Genomic DNA, 25735 nt, shown 5'->3' on the forward strand with positions numbered 1-25735 from the left:
TTAAATTGTCATTGCGGGAGAGTTAGCATGCTGTTGTTAGCATTTAGATCACAAAGCCGGTTTGAGGCCATGTTCCTCCACAACACTCACTCGTTTTGTGTTGTGGTAGCAGTGACTTATGAGGCACGACTCCAGTCATAATTATAGTCTTTTATTCTTCCAAGGCACAGCAGATGTGTTGGCAGGGCTAGAAGCTATCAGAATACATTCAGGGTGTGAATGAACACATCAAGTACACACAGAACTACACCCTGTCGCTCTCAGTGAGGGGTCAGTGACTGCTACATGCTCAGTAGGCCCAAATAAAAACTGAAAATGCAGTTGTACATTCTGTGCTGCTATTCAGAGCTCTGTCCCCAGCCATCACGGGGATGGCCCCCTTGTGCAGTCTAGGTGAAGAGGCTTCACACATACACACAGGCAAGTTCTCCATTTAACAGTTAAAGTTACCCAGCCATTGTTAAGAAAAAATAAAAGTGATAAAACTGTTTAGGGAATGAAGATGTGCATTCACTGATCTGGTTGCATGTAATATTGAGTTTCCTGTTCAACTGCTGTTTAATTATTCCTGACACAAACACTCCTTTTAAACAGTTTTTTGATTCTAACCTAAAAATAAACTAGACCACTGGACTGGCGTCAATGCCTGATATCACATTATTAAAAGATTGATTTTGTTCTCAAACCACCGGGGTCATCTAGAAAATCTGAATTAAAATAATGCTTTAGAGCCTCCAGAGTGGGACTACTGAGCTTACAAGGAGAAACGTCTAAAACAGGATGTTGGATGATGTCTAAAATCACTGTTTTTGATTTATTTTGAAAAAAACAAATCCCAACAGTTCAACTGTTACAGTGATAGCGCAGAAACAAACAATACATTGTACAGAGGGAAAAAATATTCTCTCTTTCTTTTGCTAAAAAAAAAATAGCAGACCACAAAACACTCCAGGGCCTCCAAAGAAAATGGTCTGTCTTGTTTTTTAATAACCTGGATCTGAAGTGTTAAGAGAACTTTATGAAGCTTACAGTAATAAAACAAATCCTTTGGCATTGTTCACTGCGACAGTTCAATAAAATTAAAAACAAAGAACTCGAAACACACATAAAAACACCTGAACTAACCTTGGCTTCTACTTTACTGTCACTCATACTGCCACTGTCAAGTGAAATCCTCATGTCTATTACATATCAACCTTCCTGCAGTCAACAAAAAGAAAAAGAAAAACCTTTATTGACAACCATACATATTTTTTTCAAATTACACAATTGCTGTTGAAACTCTATCATTTGCCCAAGAGTTATAACACTTTTAATCCAGAAGACCTTTTAGTTCTTCAAGTATAAACATCACCAGACAGCAGTGAGGATGTGTCACCTTTGAATTTGTAGATCCACAGTTAAGAACAGTGTTATTACTAAAAGTAAACATGAGGAGAGGAGAGCCCGTCATCAGCTCACACAAAACTCCACACTTTAGTGTCAAACTCAGTGAATAAAGCTCATAGCTGAGTGTTGTCCATAAAACAAATTATTACTGTATATACAATAGACAATAAGAAAATCTCACTGAAAAAAAATGAAGGAAAAGTAAATGTCCTCTAGGAGATAATATCTTGATAATGTCATAATTTGCATTTAGAAAATAGAAAAAATTTCCATGCAAAAAATATATACCTGGGATTTGGATAAACTCTTGTAACACAACATACCAAAAATATATATTAAAAAGTTACAGATAAAGGGAACTGGAGCGCAAAGCTGAATTCACTCCAATAAATGAAACCGGCTTGGTACCAAATCAAATGGTCCTGGTACACACACCCAGACTACAGTGGAGAATAAATCAAAATCACCTGCAGTTTCCTCTTTGAAGAAGCGCACGTTCACCCATGACGTATATGCACATTGCCACTTCTACATGAGGTGTGAGCCGTCGGTGCCAAGTTTAGAGTGTTACTAGTTTCAGTGCCCAGGTCTGTTTACTGGTACCAGGGGGTCTTGCGCACCCAGCGAAGGGTGAAACCTGCATCCGTGCGGATCTTGATGGAGGCTGCCTCTGCTTCTCTGACAGTCTCCTTCACTGACTGCATCAGATTCTGGGCGTTATGGACCAACATATCTGTGGCCTAGTTAGGGAAACAAGTGAAGCAGTCAATAAATAATAACAGAGATGGGACAAAATGAAAACAAGTTATCAGTGGTGGAAGATGTATTAACCTGTAAAAACACTGCATGTATTACATTAGTAGATTAGTAAAACTACTTAATGTACTGTTAGATAGTTAGTCTAAGTTATCTGAATGAAACCATCGAAGAGGTTTAGAGGGGAAATTTGACTAGATACTGCTTTTTTGTAATTAGTCACTATATGTTTGTTTTTTTAATGTAAAATCTGTGTCTGAAAAGTAGCAAGTAACTTTGTGTAAACATTCAGTACAAGTGAGTAGAGGAGAAATATACAATTTTCTCTTTTAAATGTTGTAGAATAGAGGTATAAAGTAGATTGAAATGGAAATATTCAAATAAAGTACATGTACCTCAAAAGTGTTCTTAAATATAATGTTTGAGTGAATGTGCTTTGTTACTTTCCACCACTGAAAGTTATAAGCGACGCACTAATCCAATACGAATCAGTATTTGCACCGATACTGACCATATTAAGTGGATCTGGTATCGGCAATGACATGACTGATCCACATTAATTACATTTAAATACATTATAAAATTCAGTGTTACGTCATACAACAGGCTGCCAACTAATCAGCAGATACTCTGATGTTGAAGTTGCTGTATCAGGAGAGAAAAAGTTGGTGTGCATCCCGATAAGTTATGTGCAGTTTTAGTTTACCTGCTCTGACTCCTCCTCACTGATGTTTGTTCGTCCCAGCATGGTGGCTTTGACAGTGGAGAGGATCTTCAGCTGAGTACTGATGGTAGGGATGCGCTCACACACCTTTGCAAAGAGAAAGACATGTAAAGTACCTCTATAGAAGACATAAAGGACTTTTCAGCCTGTGTTTGTGTGTTCTCACCTGCAGCAGATTAGTTCTGATGCGTCTGTCAGTGCACTGCTTGGCCACTTCTTTAGCCAGTCTCGTCACCTCATCCGAGGCCTTGGCGATGTCCTTAGCGCACTGAATCAGTGCGCGTTTGTTCCCGCTTCCACCGCGCACCAGCCGAGACATTTCCGCCATCAGCAGAGCCATCCGCTTGGCTGCTGCAATGATGTCGTTACCCTGCGTAGAAGCGGGAGGGAGTAGAGGAGGAAGCAGTGAGACCTGTGAGCAAGCAGGATACTCCAGAGAAGCATGGCTTTGGATAAGAGATGTGAATGCAATAGAAACATATTGTATATCATGTTTCCACACTTTTTTTTTCTGATGATAATCAAAATGTAGGATACTGAAAACAGTGTTACCAAACACTGAACGGATGCTGCTTTCTATGAATGTATTTGAATTGAAAAGCAAAACAGGCGTTAAATTTAAAAGCGTGTTCAGCAGGAAGCTGCATGCAGTGTCAGTGCACGTTATCACCAAATTTATATCCATAGTTTTGGCGGGAAACAGTGTTTAGGTTCTCACCGTCTCCCGTGTGTCACAGTCAACCTGAGGTTAGTGCCCATGAGGTGATGTTCACAGTGTTGGAAGTGATCAGTACACACCCTGAGACTAAGAAGCAGAAGCAGGTGATCTTATTGGGCCAAGCAGGCAGTCTAACGTCAAAGATACATCACCCAGGAGTCTTTGGGAAACTGTCATCCTTGGCTTCACAGGTTGGCCAGACAACGAGTGACTGACAACAGCGAGGCAGAGCGCCTGGCCCCTCGTTTAAACCAGTGAAGCCAGTACCAGTTTGTCCATGTGGTGCAACAAACAAACTCGCCATTCCAACAATCTTTGACTTTTAGTGCAACCTTAGCATGGCATCAGCATAACCGTGTGTCAATCGTATCTGAGTGTGATGCAACAACAGTAAAACAGCAGCCACAGCTGGTTGGAGGTTTCCATAGTAGTGGCAGATGCAGAGCCTCAGAGACTGTGAGTACTCCAGAGGATGTTTCTTTGTCCTTTCTTGTGCGTTTGCATGCGTGGATGTGTGTGTGCACGGGGTCAAACAGTACTTCATGATCCTCCCAGGAACTCATTGTACAAATACTATCTGACCCACATCTGGTTGTGTGTGTGCGCTCATGTGCATGTACGTGCGCAGACCTTGCTGGACCACTTGCGCGCCTCCTGGTGGAGAGCTTGGGCAGCTGCCAGAATGGGTTGATTGACAGGCTGGTTGGAGGGCATCATCAGCAGTTCTGGCTCATAGTCATCCTCACCATCAGTAAACTCATCTTCATCATCTACCTCCCTCTCCTCTACTGCCTCCTCCTCCTCAGGCTGGGCAGGGCAGGGCAGGGGGTGGGGGTTGGGAGTGGAGTTGTTGGTGAAGGTTGGAGGAGTAGGGTCGATTGGGATGGGAAGGAAAGAAAGGAAGGCAAAGAGGGTGGGAGGAGGAGGAGGAAAAAAAAGGAGGAGAGTGGAGAAGAAGGGGAAGGAGAAAGCCAGGGATGGCAGGAGGGAGGGAAGCATGGGAAAAGGAGGCATTTAGTACAGTATGAGAGGCACTGGATGGAAGAAGAGAGGACAGGAGACTTACAAGAGGGAGGAAGAGAGAATGCAAGCACTGTGAAAGAGAAGCGAAAAGGGGAGGTGAAACTGCACAGGCAAAGATGGTGTCGTGGGGGGAAAAAGAAAAGAGGAGGAAAGCGGAGCTGGTTTGGGCGGGCAGCAGGTGGATGATGTGCCTTGACGCTGTGGCTGAGTTGACAGTTTTTGAAGCATTTGCACAAACAAATAAAGTCGAAACTGTAACCAAAACCAGTGGTTGGCATCCCTCTGGTGTGTTTAAGAGTCTAGAAGCGTGTTGGGAAACATAGTGTGACCCTGTGCAATTATCAGAGATAGTTTGTGCCTGGTTTCCAGAGACACCTGTGATGCATAGATCATTAAACAGGTGTGAGGAAACTGTCAGGAGAGCTATAGAGGGGGTGAGAAGTTATGAGCTTCACAAAGAGAGCGAGAGGGCATTATTCCTGTATAATCAATGGTTAAAAACACAGTATAACTGTTCCTATACACAGCTCCTCCACACAAAAACACTTGGACACACACATATGGAAGGAACACAGACACCAATAGAGATGAAAGTGTAGAGAATCCAAAGTCCGCTTCAAATATAATGCACCTTTTCTCTACGTCTGCTATGGGAGACTGGATTGTCTCTCCACACATGACTCTTTATCTGATATTTGTAAGAGTAGGCCTACATGTGCATTAAACCATGAACAGTCTTACATGCTGACACCTCAAACTGATGACAGTTTCCAGTTTCAGTCTGAAATTGAAATCGAGCCACTGATCTCCACATTTCAGCATCAACATTATTTCAGGAAACAAACAAAAAAAAAACTTGTGTGTGAGAGGATACTTCCTCATTGGACAAGTGCATTATGGTCTAACAGAGAGGGATCATTTCAGTCGAGTCTGCTAACATGACATAGGAATATCACTAACCGATCTACCTTATTTAACCCAGAAGTGTGTGTGTGTGTGTGTGTGTGTGTGTGTGTGTGTGTGTGTGTGTGTGTGTCCTCCACTGATTTTGAAATTATACACACTTGATGGGGAGGATCTGCAAACTGTATATTTCTGTGTGTTTGTGTGAACTGACCTTGCTGGACCACTTGCGTGCCTCGTCATGCAGCTGCCTGGCTGCCACCATCATGGGCTCGCTCAGCACCTCTCCAGCCTTCTGCTCCGGGAACTCCTCGTCCTTTTCCTCTGGAGGAGGGGGCCGAGGTGGGGGTACCTCGCCCTCTGGCAAGGGGGGCTTGGGTGGCGCCTGCTCATCACTGACCTGGAAAAGACACACACAGACACACATATGTTACTTACAAATATGTAGTTAGAGAGCAAAGGGGGATATGTATGTATGTAAGTTTTTATCTTCTGTCAGGACCAGACACAGAACCCCCATAACTCCAATTTTAAAAGATTCTTTAATTGGTTTGAAATCACTGAATGGTTTCAGTAGGAGGTTCTTCAAATGTAGATCAAATGTGTTAATGTGGATAATAGAGAGTGTGTATGTGTGCTTACATGGAGCTGGTCCAGGTCAGGGGGTGGAGGAGGGAAGTCAGGCTCCTGAGGTTGGAAAGCCTCTCTAACTTTTCCGACTGCAGCCAGGATCCTCAGACACGAGTCCAGGTAGGCCTTCTGCAGAGCTGCGGGGAAAAACGCGTGACAATTTCATACAGTACAGTATCTTGAACATGCATTTGCACAGCGTATTCCTGTACCTTTATCTTGTATGTTCCCAGCCACTGCCTTGGCATCCATCACCATGGGTGAGATGGTGTGTGAGAGGATGTCTGACGCATGCTTCACTGTGTCTCTGAACCGTGGATCCTCAGAGTTCTCCATTTCCCTCTTAGCCACCAAGAGGACCCGATTAGCTCGTCTTGCTATGCTTGTTGCCCCGGCAACAAGCATCTGGGGCTGAACATTTGCCATGGCAACTCGGCATTTGTCGATGTCTTTCTTTATAGCCTCCTCAGACGCATCCAACAGAGATTTGGTGTCGATGGCCTCGTCCACCAGGCCTGAAGCAACAGAGACACACGAACACACACACCCATTAACCTCTCTAAATCTTATCTCAAATTTTATCAGGCTGCTGTAATACTGCAACTACTTCAAAATACTACTTCAAATTATTTTCAATAATTTAAGCAACACGAGAAATGTTGAGAAACTCCTCACCAGTGAGTCTTTCCACATTGTCAATCCACTGGTTCTTCATGGTGTCAAAGTGCTCGTACGCTGCTTTGTTTCCAGGATTCTTCAACAAGATCCGAGCAGCAGAGGTCACCTGAACATTCACACACATGTCAGACATTGTATGACAGGCTCTGACAGCTTTGTGTTTCATCACTGTCTGCAATCATGCAAATACTAAAACAAACAGGTGCACCTGTGGTGTGAGCTCCCTGGCATGTTTCACAGCAGCATGTATCCCCTCCACTGTGCTCTTATTGGCTGTTCCCACGGCAGCAGCCTTCTCTGCGGTCGCCCCCAGCCGCCCTGCGTGGGCCTCGAAGTTCCCTGCACGCTCTTCAAAAACCTACAGCAAACATTATTGTTGGTATAGCTAGATAAAAAGTTTTATCGGGTGCCCATTCTTGGATAGTGCGGAATCAGTAGAAATGAGGCTTTGGATTCATTCCTGTAACCATATTTGTAATCAGCACAGATTTGTGTATGTTACTGACCTCCTGCCTGTTGGGGGCATCAGGAGGAGCGGTTGCAGCCACAGCCAGCAGTTTGATAGGGGTGGTGGTGTCACTGAAAACGTCAGATACTTCCTGGGTCATCACCTCCTGCATGTGCTGCCGCAGGTCCTGGTAGAGGCAGAGTGTGATGCATCAGTCCACTAGGTGGAGCTCTGCACCAATACTTTCAATAATAACCAAGATGCATGCATCATATATACAAACCCAAGACTCCATGTTTTTTGGGGTTTTTTTTATGGCTGCATCATTTGATCAAATGGAAACATTTTTACATGTGCTGTTCATCATTTTATCCAAATTTCCCCCAAATGTAGCCTGACATATTTGGTATATTTGGAAACTTAATGATCCTCACTGTAACGTAACATGACCTCTGTTCTGCACAGCATACATTTCTAATGACAGAGTTTAAACCTGAGCCTTGATTCATTTATAAACAGGTGTGTGTGTGTGTGTGTGTGTGTGTGTGTGTGTGTGTGTGTGTGTGTGTTGTGTGTGTGTGTGTGTGTGTGTGTGTGTGTGTGTGTGTTTGTGATACCGCTGAGCTACCTTGAGGCTGTCCTGCAGCTGTGCGGCTGTAGCTCGCGCATGAGGAGCCTCAGCCTCTCCCCGGCCGGCCATGTCTGCCAAAGATGCCATTAGACCTTCTGTCCGGTCACAGCGTCCAATCATATCCTGTCGATACGGGCCTAACAAGCCTCCTGCCAGCCTCCTCCCTTCTCCAACCATTCCTCTGATCGCTGCCTGACCTGGAGAGAGACACGCATCAGGAGTCATTATTATGTCACATCTGGATACCCAATATCTCAATGTACTTCAATAAAAAACAAAATACAACAATTACAGGTTCTTGTTTAGACATTTGTATTTCTCTGTAACATGGTCGATGAATAATAGGAATGGAAGGGGTGACTAATGACTGTGGTTTAAACATCTTTTTTTGTAAATTACAGGTTGCTGTATTTTGTAGCACATGCTGACCACATGAAGTTTCCAGGAAGACACTGTGTGATTAATATCTATAGTGTTATCTCTTCTAAGGACGCATGTAGCAGGAAGGTACCTGTGATCCATTGTAGCCTCTCACACTCTGCTCCCACAGGGAAGCACGGGAGAAAATAGCAAACAAACAAATGACAAAACAGGGATATAGCACATAGCAAATAAAACAAAGCATTAAAAACAATGCAATGCTCGCTGAATGACTAAGTAGGTCTGATTAATGTATGAGATACATGACTGTGGGCATTTAAGGAAATGGCATCAGTCACCACTGTAGTTATTTCTGTGCCACATTCAGAAATGTTTCCTGACTGAAAACTGATGTGGTTTCCTCATGCACCACAAACACCTCACATCTATCAAGATCCTCTATTTGGCGGCTAATAGGAGTCACACAAGTTGCCAACATATTACCACATTCACCCGCCCTTCGTCAGCTGCATACAGGAAGCTGATGAATGACATGCAAGGTCAAAGTGTTTATTTTTGAACCAAACTACTACATTATCCCTCCCTAGAGCCGCCATCCATCCTCGCTCTCACCTACTCCTCTGTCGTCCACTCCGGGGTTGTTCACCCAGCGGAGGGCCTGTTCCATCTTGCCCTCCAAGGTGACGGCAGGCTTGGCTGGTCTCATGTTGGCCACGGCACGGTTGGTTTTGGACTGCAGGGTCAGCAGTGCCGCCCCAATCTGCTTTGCCAATGCACGGGCCTCTGGGCTGTCACCTTTACCCCTGAGACAGTGACAGGCAGAGGGACGGTTAGAGGGAAGAACAAAAAGCCAAGTTCTAGAAATAAGCTGTGAAATACAAATTTCTAGTCTGTAATTTTTTACTGTTTCACCACACCCCTGTTAGACACCATCCATAAAGGGAAATACCACCATCAAAGGCTAATGCCACTTTTCCATCTGCTTTAGTCAGCATTAATTCTCATCTTGTGTAACCATTAAATCAAGATAAATGCTTGTATTACTGGTTTGCAGTAGGAGAGTGTGTGTTTTCCACAGACACAGGTACAAGTTCTGGTCCAGGCCAGTAATTCAAGAGGAGTAAAATAATATTCATATAATATGGAATAAAGTAAATTCGTTTGAAAGAGTACAGGCTTAATGAAGGTAGTATTTCTTTTGTGACCTTGTGCAGTCGGTTTTCATGAGATAATTCAGGAATGACATGTCTACAGAGCCACATATTATGAAAGTACAATCTGTTCCAGTTTTTCGAAAATACTTGATAATCCCCCAAATCTTTCAGTGCACTTGCAGAGTAACATTTTTTCCTCTTCTCAAGTTCAGATCCATTGTTTTTGTGTGGATCTGGGTCACTCGGGTTACTTTGTCATGTTTATCTCTGGTTTCCTATAATGGTCTGTAGATGCAGTGGAAGTGTAGCACCGACAATATATCCGCAACGGTGACTCATCGTGATTCACTCAACTGCAGCTCCATCTAGTGAACTTACTACTCTAAACCCAAAGTGAAGTTTACTTCAAATATGAAATTAAGTGGCTTGAACTTTGAGATGAGTGGTATTTTACTTTAAGTAAGTTTTGATCCTCAAACTGACCCGCCACATAAAAGCCCCATCTCCTCCACACCATATTCAAACAGTCAGAAACCTTATTGTAGGACTGATGCCCAAGGTTGACAGGCAACAACATATTTTCCAGGCAGGTAAAATATGCCAGCTATTGGTGGCATGAGGTTGCAGTTTGAGCCTAGAAAAAGAGGTTCTACGAGTTACTTAAAACAATCACGAAACATCATCAGTCATTCATGCGTCAGGGAAGGGAAAGCACACTGTTTGCGTAGTTCCACGAGTCTGGCGGTGAGTCCTGCGATCTCACTGATGGAGCGCAGTATGTCATCCCTCTCTTTGGGGTCTTCGCACAGATCGGCGATGCGTTTGGCCTCAGCTAGTAGCGCTCTGATGTACTCCTCACCCTCCGGACCACCGTTAGGATCAGCCAGCCAGGCCTAAACAACGCACATACATGACTTAGCTCTCTTCTGAAATATACAACATAAATCAATAACTTAACTTCTTACAACTAAAACTCTTCACTGAAAATTGCTTGCTTGCTTGGAAATGAACTAGAACAATAAAGACAGAAATAGGATAAATCTAATGCAGAGAGGAGGTATGACTCACTGGGGAGCGGGTTAACATGGATTACTGTGTTGTTGTTGTTATTTTATCTGACCTGTGCAGCGTCCAGCCTCCTGGCAATGGCCTGTTTGGCATTGATTAAAGCCTCCAGTCTGCGGGCAGCACCGTCCACTTTGCAAAATAACAAGTCTAAGCCCTGCGAGCACTGGCCAGCGCGCTGCACACATCCTGGCGTTGTACCCTGGCCTCTATCGTAAAAAAGAAAAAACACACACAGTTCACACATGACAAAATACTTTACATTGACACACAGAGGCAAAGAAAATAGTTGAACTCACTCTCTCTCTCATATAAACACACTACCTGGCTCGTAGATCTGCTATCTGGTCCGTCATTTGTCCCAGAGCCTTAGTGGTTGCCAATATATCTTTCCTCTCCTTCCCAGCACACAGCTCTCCCACCTTACCAGCTTCATCCAGTATCACACGCAGGGCAACCTCACCGGCGTCTCCTAAAGACGACAGCGCATGACAGGATGAGACCGTGGAATAAGATCTAAAGAGCTGATGAAGTGCTTTAGCTGAAGACATGATAAAAAAAAAACGAAAAACAAACACACACAGTTACCTGGCTGTCCATGAGGATCTTTGAGCCAGCTTTTAGCCTGTGCCATCTTTGACTCAATCAAAGCCAGAGATCTCTTCAAAGCCTCCATATCCTGAGGTAAAGAGAAAACACAGCATTGTGTATAGCTTTGTCCAAACAGCAGTGGCTATTAAATAAGTAGGTACCGCTTCATATTATGGCAAACTTATTATATAACTAATTCATTACTGTTACAATTACAATAATATTCTAAAATAAACGGTGTTAAGTAAGTTGTGAGCCCAAATTAAATGGAGAGGCTGTTGTTATTTTGTGTTTTTCTCACAACAAAAACACCAAATGTGTTAGTTGGTTTCTTGATGCTTTCCAACTCCATTGTCTTGTGTGTGGCACTCAGCCCTGAGCCCATTCAGTCTTACTGAAGATGTAAACCTTTAAAAATGGGTCACATTGTGATTCAACATATATTACACTGCTGGTCTTCATCTTCTGTATGTAAGATATAGGCTTTGTGTACACAAGTTATATTTGTTAGTTTATCTTTTGTTGACAGTAATAAAAATATAACATATGACTGCTCAATTTCATATTTTAATCATTATTAATTAATTGATGATTTACACACATTTACAGCTGCAAACTTGGTAAAGTTTAAACTGTGTGTGTGTTAGAAAGCCACTGATAAATGACCAGTGTGTTAGAAACGTTGCAGCCAAATGTATCGACTTAATTGTGGGCTCTCAACCGTTCATTAATGTTTATTATTAAACTGTAAAGTAGTAAAAAAGTATTCATGTACCATGAATAAAGTCATTAGTAATAACACAAGCATTTATGTTTTATTGTAAAGTTTAACAGTTTCCATAAATTCTGTGTAGCCAAACTAATTAGCTGATATGTTGTTAAAAATAACGGATGAAGTGGAAAATTAGACAATTAAGGGGGGATGACAATCTCACATTTAAAATGCAACAAACACTTTCATTGCTTTATACCAGGTGGAGAAAAATAAATCCTTTTCCCAGCTCAGAAGAGACTGAACCACTTAAGTGGAGCCGTTCAATACAGCCCATCTATTATGGATGTGTCTGGACACCAACCAGTTTATTTCTATAATTCATGACCTGAGCAGAGGACAGTCATCGCGTGCCAGTGGTTCCCCCCACACACTGACAGTAAACTATTACAACAGCTCATACACAAAGTATGCAGAATTTCCACAGCAAACACACAAACACACACAAAGGACAGACAGGCAGATCAGTGTCTGAGGTAGCTGTGTGCAGAAAAACATGCAGGGTTACAGGTTAGTCTAGTGAAACAGATCTCAACTGTAAAGGTGACGGAACCCGTTACACAATCTGTGTTAAAAAAAATGATGTGCCAAAAAGTATTTCCCAGGGAGTATACTCTGCCCAAACCAGCATCTTATTGTGCTATTGACAGCTGTATCACACAGTAAACATGAGCAGCACGTGAAAGAAAATACCATGACGGGAAATTCTGAGGCGATTATTGTTAAAAAAAAAGCTCAAACTCTTAAATAACTGTCGTCTGTTTCATGCCATTTGACTCAAATAGACGCCTAGAGACAAACATATGCACATACATTAATACAGTGATGAAGCATGTGTACTGTACATCATCACGTCAGATAACAGAGAACAGAGAGTGGATTAAAACACATGACATACTTACTGTTAAATACCACCATGACAGATATATACATATACAAATATATACATATATATATTTATATATATATATATATACAATGTAAGCTCGGAGACATATTTCCATATTTCCTTCTCTCTCACACACACATACACACTTGCATGCTGGAAACTGCAGAGGGGGAGAGAAACAGGCTTACCTTCTACAGGGAGGAAAAGAATGGAGGAGGAAGGTAAAGAAAGAAAAGAAAAAGAAAAACCAGGAGTTATACTACCGAGCAAAAAGAAAAGTGGAGACAAAGTAAAGAGTGAATTTTTTGAGGATGCTCTCTATAGTACAGAGGGACGTGTGGATAGAGTGTGTGTCTATGTGTGTGTGTGTGTGTGTGTGTGAACAGGCACTCCAAAGCAAAAGTGAATGTTTGATTGAGGTACATGGGGAGTTTTTTTTTTTTAAAGTTAGGGTTGAGGGTATAAAATGGAGAAAACCTGAGTTCACATGCGCAGCTCAGGTCATACCTTATTGGCCCACGCGTCCTCATCCCACGTGGTGAGCTGTAAGACTCTTATAATCTCGTTGATTTCAGCGCTCATCTTTTCAAAGGTAAATCTTCTGTTCCTCTCCGCCTCCTCAACGCCGGCACCTCGACTGCTCTTGGTTGCGACAAAGATCTTTATGGCTGAGGACAAAAACATTAGTATTTCTAATTACAGTCATTAAGGAGCATAGATTCATCACAAAAGATATAAAACTGTCCATTAAAGCCACTATTTAAGTGGCTTTAAAGCTCTATTAGCTGATTTTTTTTGGACACAGGGAGGCAGCAGACGCAACATACTGTAAGTTGATATGGCAAAGTTATTAGCAAACAGTTGCTTATTTATGCATGCTGCAGATACAAAGCAACATTAATTCTCATTTGGAGTCGTGTTTCTTGTAGCTTGATGAATCAAAGTCCAATATTCCCTTTTTCTTTTAGTTCTGTTTTTGGTCTCCACCAACTCCTGAGGGAAAACATCTGGCTATTTGGCTGCTAAATGCTCCACTCTGCCATTTAGTTGTTAACTTAGTCTTTCTGGTGCTGGGGCATGTTAAGTACAGCGGGTTTGTCAGAGCTCTTCCGATGAAATCAGCTGTGCGATGCAGCCAAAATCGACACGAGAGCCCTGAGAGTGAACCAAAACGTAGAAGTTGTGGTCTGTTAAACCAAAACAATGAGCTGAATGATGCCAGAAAAGCTCTGTAAAGCTGAGGGGAACTTCAGAGTCAGATGTTAATTATCTGTGGGTTCACTGGTGTGATCGACCCCTTTTTAGTAGTAGTAATCATGTGATCCATTGTTAACACAACAGTATCGATTATATCCACTTTAAGTTGCAAATTGGTTTGTGATCTTACAATAATCAATTGCCCCAAACTTTTTTGACATTACACCCTCAGTGAACTTTCAGGTTTGAATGTAGAGCTTTCAAAAGCTGCAGCAGCGTTTCTCTTCTTTGCTGGTGCAGAACACAGTGCGAGAGGCACTAGTAGAGCTGCTAGTGGGCGGCGTGTGTGTGTGTGTGTGTGTGTGTGTGGTGTGTGTGTGTGTGTGTGTGTGTGTGTGTGTGTAGTCAGTCTGACATCCCCAGCAACTAATGACTGTAATTATCAGCGTTGCTATAACAACCGTTGGATGCTCAGTGACCTGCGCAGTCGTTTGCCCACACACATACATACAGTCACACATACCTGATATAAGTACAGGCAGCAGCTCTTTGACAGTGTTCATGGAGCTGACTAGCATCTGTCTGTGTTCTTGGTGCGTCAGCTCCTGCTGCCTCTCCTCTATCATCTTTGACATTTTGGTCATCCCTGAGGAAAGAGAGCAACATGGGGAGATGTTATTGTTCTGTGAAAGTTAGAGGTGACCAAAATCAAACCAAAACAGCAGGGGGACGCAGAAAAATGAGCTTGTGTTTGGCTTTAGCATCACAACTTCAACTGTGCTCGAACAATCAAGAGGCTGAGGCCACCCCTCAGTGTTTTCACCAAATGAGTAGTTCCAACACATCCAAACATCATTACCTCATGAACGACTGATCTCGTACAATGACAGCATCAGTAAAGTGTGAGAAAACCCTGGCATCAGATTTCCTCTCAGCTCATTATGCCACAGAGCACTGACAACACAATTGACCTTTTACCTCTGATGATAAATAGATTGTTTACGCTCCTGCTCTCCTGCCAGTGAAAAGACTCTGATCAGTAATCACAGCATCTTAGTGTCAGAGGAGCAGTCGGCAGTTAATTTAGTTTTTCAGCATGGGAGATTGATCTTTAACCCGGAGAAGAGCCTGAAACAAAGGCTGATTGCGCGGTTCATGTTTTTCTGTTTGCCCTTAGAGAACATCACCGCCAAAGCCAAACAGCATGACGCATTTGTGTTGACCTTTTTGTCCTCTATATTAACACAATTCTTTATACAGTTTCCTGAATGTGTAGGGATTTTTAATAAAGACTCAATTTGCTGCGATTAATTTGCTGATTTCCTTTTTTTTTTTGAAAATCCCTTCGCAAAGTCACAAACAGTCAAACCAAAAGAATATTTATGTTTCTGTCAAATAAGACAAAGAGAAGTTCAAATCATCACTGATCAATGAACTAACTGTTCTGCTCTAAACTGGAACACAGCGACCCTGTTGCCGAACTGTTCTTCCTTAAAATAAATATTCATCATTGCAGATTTACTGTAATAGCCCATGATTTTGATATCTGGATTTTTTATGTAGAAGTCGCTTGAAACATCCCAAGATTGATTCTTTCTGAGAGGTCTTTGTTAGACCCTCCCTCTCAAGGCATATAACCCCCCAAAAATTTGTTGAATAATTTTTTGTCAATGCAAAATGTCTGAAAAGTATAAGTTCTAATAGCACTCTTTGATTTCCACTTTTAGTTAAACCACAGAAAACTACAATTGGAGTTGTCCTCACTGCTTTAACTTACACAGCTTTAAATTGGCTTTAAAAAAACAACTAAAAAAACAAGCTCCTGCTGACCTGGTCCCAGGTTCTTGGTGTAAGTGATGAGGTCCTCCATGGTCTCCACCACTTCAGCTACAGCCAGATACTCTAGGATACCTTTACACACTCTGATTATCTTGCGCACCTAGAGCACAACACAGACATAATCACAACCAGATGAGACCATGGATACAGGCACAAAACAAAGGGCTGATAATGTTGATTAGAAACAAGCGTCTTTATTAGAGAACAAAATTCAATGTGGCCATGAGCTTTTTTTAGACGGCGTAGAAGTTGCCCTGTTGTTTGTGTGGTGTTTGTGTGTCTGTGTCTGTGTCTGTGTGTGTGTGTGTGTGTGTGTGTTTGTGTGTACAGTCTTGTGATGTATGTCTTGTGACTGTGAGAAGTTGCTCTTTCAAAAATGAGGCTAGTGATGAGATGTGGCAAGCATAATCACGTGCCCAATGTGATTCCACTTATGGAGCTGCCGGCAAACATTCAACACACACATACACACACACACACACACACCATGCAACCTGGCACACACTATATCCTCACATACACACATATATATATATATACACAGAGCCAGCCACACACATATCCTGAGTTATGACAGAGGGAAATCATTTGATCTCAGTGATTAGATCTGGCTGCATTTGAGACTTGCTTGAAGCTGAGTTCCTCCTTCCTCTGTACAGCTATCTCAAGCTTTCTTTTTTCAAAGATACCACACCTCTGAAGTAAAAGCAATTCTCAGGAGACATACATGAAGATAAAGAGGCAAACACAGACACACACACACACACACACACACACACACACACACACACACACCTCTGCCTCATCAAAGGTAAGGAGCAGGTCGGACGTTCCAGACAGTATCCCTCTGGATCCATCAATCAGGTAATCTCGTGCGGGAACAGAGTACGGATCTGCCTTTAGCATCTGAGCGGCCTGGACCAGCTTAGAGCACGAGTTCTCCACCCTGAAAAATACACAGCACACACATTTACTGACAACAGGGATTAATCACCTTAATAAATCCCACAGATCAGATCTGACATTTAACATAGAAAAGCGAAACATATGCGTCGAAGAACGCTGCTCTGGTAACAAGAGATGGTTGGGTTTGCAAGGTGTCATGGAAGGAAACTGAGATGATTTTGCAGATTTTTCTGCACATACACAGAAAACTCAGAAGATTCTGCTTCCTCCGTCTAAAGAATAAAGATAGATGGGGGTGGGGGGGTGGGTGATCTGGGATTTATAGTTTTTTACAATTTTCAAATTGCTGACTAACAATGTGAGATTGTGAAAGTTTTCAGCTATCATTTTCTGTCTCGACATGTCTGCTCATTGGAAGTCAGTGATTAGCTTAGCCTGAAGAAGGTGATGGATTTTAGGAGCACTTGAATAAAGCCAAGTCCCTCCTCTTTCTGACCCCCATTGGTCAGGGTATCGATGGCTGCTGGTTCATCTATATTTAGGCAGGTTCACATTCCCACATGCCCCCTCCTAAGCCCTGTGAGTGAGATTTATGGTGTAGTGCCCTGTGTATGTGTGAGTGAGCAGTGAGAGAGCGGTGTGCGGATCTGATTAAGGTCTGGGCCCTCTTCTTAAAACTTAAAAAACCAATTTGGAATTTGAAAAATAAGCAACAAACGGAAAGGAAATCAGGGAGAAAACAAACATATTAATATTGGTGTGAATGCACAGTAAACGCTTTGACATGGCCGGCAAATACAGCCTGATATCTAAGTCCCATGATTGCTGAGTAGCAGCTCTCAGCCGGCACCCAAGAGTTCATGTCAGCTCTCTGGATGCAAGCTGGAAAACAACAAACAGCCTCTCAGCGGTCTGGATGCGGGAGCCGGACAGTCACCCGGGCTCAGCCTCAGAAGTGGCTCTTTGTTGCAGCTGGGAACATAGCCACAGTTCCTAACATTAAATCGTCTGGAATCCTCTTTTTAACAAGTTCTCTGTCTGCTGAGATAAAGTGGATCATTTCTATATTTTTGCCACTGAGTGTTTCTGTGAGTGACTGTGGGCGAGAGCAGAGACAGAGGGAGGTACACAAAGAAACAAGAGTGGTGCCCTTTCTTCTAAAGCACGTGCAGCGCTTCAGACTTACTTACTTAATGAACGCAGGAGGCATGTCTCTCTTCATCACCTGGTCTTCAGTGGTTTGAACCGTTTCCTTCCCCACCTGCGACACACACAGATGGACCATTTATTTTATTATCATTAGCTGCAGCAAGAGAGGAAATAGTATTCAAGTAAGCACTATTAATAGTCTGCAGGGTGAACGGGTGTGTATCAATTCACACCTATTTCAACCATGCGTGCATGTCATATTTTTCAAGCTTCGGGGGGGAAGCAGCTCAGTGTCTGGTTGACTCGGCTGCCTGTTGTTCCATATGAGGGCAGGTCGGGGGGGGGGGGGGGGGGGGGGGGGGGGGGACACGTTTATTCTGCTCTAAACTGACCCGCATGTGGCCGTGAATGTGAGGTCTGTAGAGATGATATCACCTAGTCATCAGCACAGTGTAAACGATGCAGAAAATAAAATTCAGCTTTCTTTTGTTCTGCACAAACAGAACTCGACAGTAATAAGTGGGAGTATTGATTTTTCTATTAGAGTTACTTGATTTTTTCCTCCGTGTGTGAGTGTTTTCTTTCTGATTGTGACTCAAACTAAAAACCTGTGACATTTTCATGCCCTCAATTTTTTTTCAATACCCTAAGGACCTTAAAGATTTGGTTGCATGGAATTAATACTCTCACTTTAAAAGAGAATATTGAAAAGCGTTGGCAGGTTGTTCCAAAGTTGTGGTGCCCTAACAGCAAAAGCTCTGCCCCTTTAGTCCTACATATTGACATGGGAACTAGCAACTGAGGACCTCAGACTACATACAGGTTGATATGGGGCAATTAATTCAGAAATATAGTCTGGGAATAGGCCATGAAGTGCTTTAAAAGTCATAAGCAGAATCTTAAAATCGATTCTGTAATTGACTGGTAGCCAATGTAGAGACATTAAAAGCAGAGTAATATGATCTTGTTTCTTAGTTGTTGTTAGTAGCCTGGCTGCTGTATTCTGTTTTATTTGAAATCTGTGAATTGTTTTCTGATTTATGCCGGTTAGGAGACCATACAGTAATCATGAGGAAATCCTCCATAACCAGCAAGGAATGGTTTCTAGAATCTCTGCTGCAGAAAACAGACACAACAGTGCATTGAGTGCAAAATCGCGTGTGTACCACACACACACACACACACACACACACACACACACACACACACACACACACTCAGCAGGGTGACATTGCTCTCTTCTTCTACATATGTTCATACAGGGATGCAGCTGGCTGAAAAGCTACAACTGGCCCTCACACACAAAACACATCCTATAACACACACGAGCATCCGCCCACACACACACACAAAACACACACACGCGATGCAATTACAGTGAGATGATGACATCAGTCTCTTGCTGCTCTATCGATGAAAGTCCGTTAATAGACTTTCCGGCTCCAGAGACTCAGGAACACTTTCACATACACACTGAGATCCATGCTGCTGTAGACTTCTCTTCTCATCATACACTGTGGCCGGTAAGAGCCTTAATACAGCAATACCAATTTTAGCTGGTGTGCTGCTCATTGCATCAATAATTAAAGTCATTATAAGTGGCTGTATTTTATTTACCGCAGAAGCAAGAAATCTAGTCTCATCAGAGGTTTCATCTTTGTGTAACTAAAGCAACACAAAATAACTCCTCATTTAAAGTGACCAATCAGGCTCAAGTTTTTAAGTATGAACTTGAACTTAACACCAGTGAAATTTTAATATTTGATTTTATATCAGAGTGCAACAAGACAATCTCCACAGATAGCTAAAAAAAAGACACAGACAACATGAAAAGATGTGGAGAGAGTGAATTCCACCCCCTGATAAGATGTTTTATATGATGATTCTACTCTTTCTTAACCTAAAGTATACTTTGCATTGTCATTTGTCATTTTATCTGTCAGACCTTTAATTCTGTCGATGTGAAACATTGTAATGAATAATCACAAACACTGCAAAAGGGATATAATTGAAATATCTGAGAGCCTCTGTGTATCTTGGTGAATTTCCTTCTTTAAAAAAGAAAGCAGCGAGATCTACAACTGTGAAATGTGAGGAATGCGGCTTTACAAGTAGAGCGCAGGTTGAGGAAACTCTCCGGACAACCACCAACGAGTCACATCAGGTCACTGATCAAAGGCTTTCCTGTAAGCAGCAACACTTGGCATTGATTATACAATGCATAATTGATGCGAAGTTCAGTGGTTTGCTGGGCTGGCTGACAGTGTGATATGTGTGTGTGTGGTTGAACAGCCTGAAAGGTGCGACAGCTCCGGCAGGAAACAGACAGCTGTCAATTGTAGCTGACACTATACAATTAGCCTGGTCCCAGCTCAGATCCACAGGCATCAGCTCTGATGTGGATACTGCTTTCACTGTCTTTTCATGAACTTCTTGTTTTGGATTACATATTAATGTAACAGTCCAGTCCAATCAAAGAATGACGGCAAACGTCAACACCTGCAAATAATGATTAATAGTTCTTTTATCAGGAAATGTATTGGTGACCTGGGGTTCAAAGACACTGCCCACACAACATCTGAGGTTCCAGGCGAGCTGGGGACATTTGCTGCATGCTGTCCCTGCTCTTTATCGCCTCATTCTCTGCCACCTTTCTAGTGTCTGTTATCAAATCAAGAAAGAAATCCACTCCTCCCACCTCAAAAATACTTCATAAATCATAAAAATCATAAATATCCTTTGATGGGTTTATATATATATATATATATATATATATATTGAGCCTAACGTCTCAAAATTACATTTACCAATAGCCAAAAAATCCAAGTATTCAAAAATTTATAATGAGAAAAGCAAGCAAATGTGCACATATGTGACACTGTACTCAAAGCACATGTTTGATATTTTAAAGTTGCAGATTTAGTTTCTTGGCCACAGAAAAAAGGCTATAAATCACATATTTATTTGACGTATAATTAATGACCCTATAAAGCCATAGTATGTAATAGCTAGCAAAACAGTAAAAGTTGTGAGCCGTAAAAACCAAAACAATGAGCTGAAAGGCGCCAAAACACTTTGTAGCACTGAGGGGAACTGCAGAGCTTGCTCATCATTCCCACGTTAAAAGCACACAGCCATTTGACCCATTACTTATACAGAAATATAGGATAGTGCAGCTTTAAAGACATTAATAAATGAAAGAACATGTTAAATTGATTAGCAAGATGGAGCAATCTGTCAATCAAGGAACCATCAATTCTGCTATAAAGTATAAACCAGGAGTAGATTTAAGACAGACTGAGATATGTGTAGACACGCAGCTGGAAACAAAGACTTATCCTGGATCTGATGGCTCATATTTACATGGTAGAGCATGCTGAGGAGTGTGGTGTATGTGTATTTAGGAGGGGGGGGGGGGGGGGGGGGGGGGGTATAGGGGAGCGGTAGGTGGGAGGGGGGACTATGAGGCTTGGCAGAGTCTAGCCAGAAGATGCCAGAGACACTTTCCCTCCCTTGCCGTGTGCCGGCGTCTGACTGTAAGTGGCTATTCCTCTTCCTCCCCACATCCCTCCTCTTCTTTCCTCATTCTGCATCACGCTGTTCGACAATTTTAGTCAGGAGTCTCGCTCCTCACATCCCTACCTCTCCCTCTCTTTCTGCTCTGCTCTGTCAGAGTGTAGTTACTTCACTCAACGGTAAATCTATTTATTCCTTCCTCCCCCTCCCCCAGACATACTCGGATTCTGCGTTGACTCCTTCAGGAGCGCATACTTCTCAAACACCACTGAGGCTGCTCTGTCATCAGCACAACTTCAGCAAGCTCACACTTTCAACCAAATACGCCAACAGCATCTCTCAGATCTTTCGTTGAATCAGCGTCAACCCACACACAACCTCTGACAGATTGAGACTGACACCATCTTGCATGTGTGCGTTTCTAAGTGTCTCAGTGACCTAGATTTTAAGTACCCCCCCACTGTCAGCCCACCCTGGACGGGGGTTAACAGTGTAATTGTATCAGTGTGCGGTGGGACCATCGTGGTGTGATGGTGGCAGGTTGCTGTATATCGCGTTATGTCTTAGCTCAAACTGCAAAAGTGTAGAAATGAATCTGCTTTCTAAAATAAAGCATATGTGGTCAGAAGTGTGTGTATATATTCGAGTGTTAGGTGTCCTTTGCGTCCAATTAAGTTCGTCTACCCAGTAACCGGCCACTGCTGATTTTACAAGCCCTGTACTCAAGCACCCTTTGTGCTCTCTTTCAACACCTTCTTTTCACCCACTTATTAACTCTCACCCCTCTATCAGTGGACTACACAACTATCCATCATCTCCTCTTCAGCTGCACATTTTAGCATTTAGATGGTGTTCTTATCCAGTAGTGCGTAAGAGTCCAATGAGCCTCAAATCTTACATCCCCAAACAGATACCAGTAAATGCAAGGAAATGACATAACACCTGAGGAGAGAGGGGCGTTTTAACTTTTTATTGCATCCTACTTTCATTTTTTATTCCTGTCTGACACCAGAGTCCCTCCATCCCTGCATTTCCTCTTCCCGACACTTCTCAGTGTCATTGTGTGTTCAGCCTTTATCTCTCCCTGTAGCCTCACATCTCCATCATCTGAGACCGGCAGCGTACCTGAGGCTGCTATTAGCCTCCTTCTGCTCATCAACGGAGTGGATCAACGAGGACGAGCAGAGAAAGACGGAGATGGAGGAGTGTGACCGGTAGCGATGCAATGGGATATCAAGGACTCAGTGTAGCTGCTGGATGGTATCACATAACAATTAGATTTTTCATCAAGACACGCCACGGTGTTTGGGTTCAGACTGAATGGACCTTTTCATAATCAGTTAATGAGACATTTATCAAAATGATCTTGTGTGCCCATGCACAGAGAAGCAGCAGCCTTTTTCAAGGCTATTCAGCTATTCAAAACTTTAACATGACAATAATTCGAACAAAAGAAAATTGCCTTATTCACTGTGGGTTATATCAGAAATAATGATTCTTCATAATAGTATATATATTCATGAGAGCGGGTGAATCCTTTAATACGGACGACTAAGTTGGATTAAGTGTGCGGTTAGTAATCAAAGGTTAACGGTAACATTTTATATCAAAGCATGTCATAAATAGAAGCTAAATTACTTTATCTGATCTTGTGTCACAGGTAGGATGACTGAGCACTTTAGTTCTGAACAAATGAAGAACCGTATTTGCACAATAGCCAATGTAAATGTTTAACTTCAAAACTTCTCCTTTGTGACGAATGTGATAAATGGGTAAAATAGATCAAATCTATATATTTACTGCCAAAATATTCCCAGAATCCCATTTTCAGCTTGTCCTTTTGCAGAGGAAACATGGCCGGAGGGATCAACAATGTGCGACCAAGTGTTTCAGCTGGGACACACAGAAATGCACAAACCACAAAACATAATGAAAATCATTAAAAAGTAAGAGCAAAGCAAAGCAGCAAACATGAGCATACACTGCTCCTCCCTGAGTCTGCCACAACCCTACAGTGTATCATGAGTAAGTCTGCTACACTGGCCTCCCACACTTGCACTAATCATCATGGAACCAGTTTCTTTTCTCTTTATCAGGTTCAATAATTAAAATGTAAGCGACAGAGTGTTTCCTCCTGTCTGCTGCTGTTTTCTCTTGAGTGAGTGAAGCCCCTGCATCAATAACAACGACCCGGATCAGCATTAATGATGTGGCCTGTATTGATTTTTCCAGTTAGTGCATGTGGAGGAGACATCAGTGTCTGACTGAAGCTCAGTCTCCCTCTACACAAAATGACCATTTAGACAGAAGATGACAGAGAGGGAAAGGAGACAGAGGAGGCGGAACGGACAATTTAGGTGGAGGAGTCGGAAATGTTGGGAAACAAGGGAGGAAAGTGTAGACGAAGGGAAGAAGTGGGAGTCTGATAAATGACCTAAGAGTGTGTCTATTCTCTGTGGAGGTTATTACAATGAATGGGCCGAGTTAATTAAATCCATTGTTAAATAAACTGCAAATTCTCACTCAGTTCAGTGAAACCTACAGTGAATGCACCTCTCCCTTTGGCACAAGTGACATTTCCCTTTTTACTGATCAAAAAGTGACAGAGAGAGAGAAACAAGCATCCTGTTAATTCAATCAGCGCTCGTTTCTTCCGCCCCACAAACTTCATTGAGCTCAGCAGCCATCTGATTATCAATCGGGCAGAGTTTGACGATGTTGTTGTGTTGCTGTGTTGTGTGCACAAAAAAAAAACTGCTGCAGGAGCTCGTGAAACACGCATGAGCGTCAGCTGGGCTGTATGGCAGTTTTATATCATTTTAATGGCGAGCAAAGATCAAGCTGGGATTGCCATTAATGTATCTGGAAGCTACACTGAAAAAATGAACTGCTCTATGTGCAGTGCAGGACACTTCGATGACCTGCTTTTGAAATATCTTATGACACTGATGAAATAAAGGCCACAGTGTCAGAGCTGTCATTGCAGCAGTTTGCGTCGGTTTCTGCGGGTCTGGAAGTTTGGGTGATAAATGTCACTGGATGCAGCCACTTTTGTCGGTGAATTGACGCCCTGGTTCAAACTCACGGACTCACCCGCACAAGGTTGCTGACTGCCGCCTGCACCGCGGCCACCGGCACCGTCAGATCCGGGATGGCTTTACCGTCCACCTCCCCCTCCTCGTGCATGATGACCAGGTGGGAGATCTGCTGGGCCACCGGCTCCAGGATACTCTCGATTGTCTTGGTGTGAAACACCGGCATCGTGAACGACTTTTACCGCAGCCCCGACAGACGAAAAGGCGGCTGGTCGCTCCAGCACTGAAGATCCCCCCCTCTCTCCTCTCCTTCCCTCTCCTCTTCCTCACTGACTACGGCAGGAGGACAAGTCCCGAGTTGCCAGTCCAAGCCCCTGAGATGAAACCCTCATGCGTCTCTCCTCCCGGCGTGCAACCGTCTCCTTTGGTGAGCACCTCAGTAAAGGCTGGGCTCAGATGGTCGGTGTCCTCCGGTGGGAGCGACCCAAATCGTGACAGAAGGAATCACCGCCCTCCGCCCAATCACAGCGAAGGAATACAGCTGCCAAGCGGGTTGGTGTTGGTGCGCACTGACGCTTTCCCTGCACGCACACGCACGCACGCACACACCACAGCACACACATACACACTGCAAATGAGAGCGCTTCCCAAATTACGTCATGCAAGCGAGTGGCCCAAAAAAGGAAAGTGTTGGGGTAACTTAATGGGAAGAGATCGTAATTTCAGGAGGTATTTGGGAAGGAGGGGTATAAGGTGCAACATCTACAACAGAGGAGGGTTGTAAACAGAACTGTGAAGTTGCCACCTGCAGCCTGGTAGGTTAAAGGTCATCTTCATATCTCTGAAGCAATAGAGGGCACAGGAGATGAGATTGGGAGCCGCACCAGCGCCTGTATTGCTGAAGTAAACTGGTGTTTTTTTCTACGAAGCTTCAAACCTGCATCTGACATATGATCTATGTTCATTAAAAGGTGGGTCAGGAGTTCATGTCTCCAGGCCTCAATGTCCAGGTCTAAATAAAGACCAAGGATTCAGCTTGCTGCAGGCTGCAGCTGAGGGAAGGAGTCTCAAGGTTCCTGCGCTGAACCCACACACTGTTCCTCCAACTTCTTCACTCTAACACTGAGGATCCTTGATGAACAGCTGTCCCGCTGGTTTAAAACCCACCTGGCTGGTTGCACTTGAAAATGTATGCACATGAAAGTGAAAGCAATTCATTTGCAGTAGCAATTAACACATTAAAGGAAAACATTCAGACTGATCTTAAACTGTAATTTATGAGTGTATTGGCACTTCTCTGGTTTCTTGGTCTCTCTTGCTGTGTGTGTGTGTCTGTGTGTG

General features: G+C 43.0%; 1 protein-coding gene across 4 annotated transcripts; it reads right to left on the minus strand.

Annotated features, from left to right (window-relative positions):
• Positions 1-135: 135 nt before the first annotated feature.
• Positions 136-24802, minus strand: LOC130181205 (vinculin-like). Of its 4 annotated transcripts, XM_056395130.1 has the most exons (23): positions 24453-24800; positions 17885-17955; positions 16584-16734; positions 15780-15888; positions 14473-14595; positions 13260-13420; positions 11089-11179; positions 10825-10972; positions 10556-10709; positions 10153-10328; positions 8894-9084; positions 8412-8438; positions 7898-8097; positions 7328-7456; positions 7030-7179; positions 6819-6927; positions 6356-6658; positions 6156-6280; positions 5728-5913; positions 4218-4394; positions 3036-3239; positions 2852-2956; positions 136-2129 (listed from the first exon to the last, which is right to left on the minus strand). In XM_056395130.1, the coding sequence occupies exons 1-23, from the start codon at positions 24618-24620 to the stop codon at positions 1983-1985; spliced, it is 3405 nt and encodes a 1134-aa protein (XP_056251105.1). In that variant the 5' UTR covers positions 24621-24800; the 3' UTR covers positions 136-1982. The 4 variants fall into 4 exon arrangements, with proteins under 4 accessions (XP_056251105.1, XP_056251107.1, XP_056251106.1 ...); XM_056395132.1 differs by lacking the exon at positions 4218-4394 and having other exon boundaries at positions 24453-24802; XM_056395131.1 differs by lacking the exon at positions 8412-8438 and having other exon boundaries at positions 24453-24799.
• Between the last annotated feature and the right edge of the window lie 933 nt (positions 24803-25735).

This window comes from Seriola aureovittata, chromosome 14, assembly GCF_021018895.1.
Source record: "Seriola aureovittata isolate HTS-2021-v1 ecotype China chromosome 14, ASM2101889v1, whole genome shotgun sequence".
In the NCBI taxonomy this organism is placed as follows: Eukaryota; Metazoa; Chordata; class Actinopteri; order Carangiformes; family Carangidae; genus Seriola; species Seriola aureovittata.

Excerpts from the sequence above, each read along its gene's own strand:
- LOC130181205 (XM_056395130.1), bottom strand. The coding sequence starts at position 24,620 with ATGCCGGTGTTTCACACCAAGACAATCGAGAGTATCCTGGAGCCGGTG. Across the intron at positions 11,180-13,259 it reads AGGACGCGTGGGCCAATAAG|GATATGGAGGCTTTGAAGAG; the intron begins GTATGACCTGAG and ends TCTTTACCTCAG. Across the intron at positions 5,914-6,155 it reads CTGACCTGGACCAGCTCCAT|GTCAGTGATGAGCAGGCGCC; the intron begins GTAAGCACACAT and ends TGTCTTTTCCAG.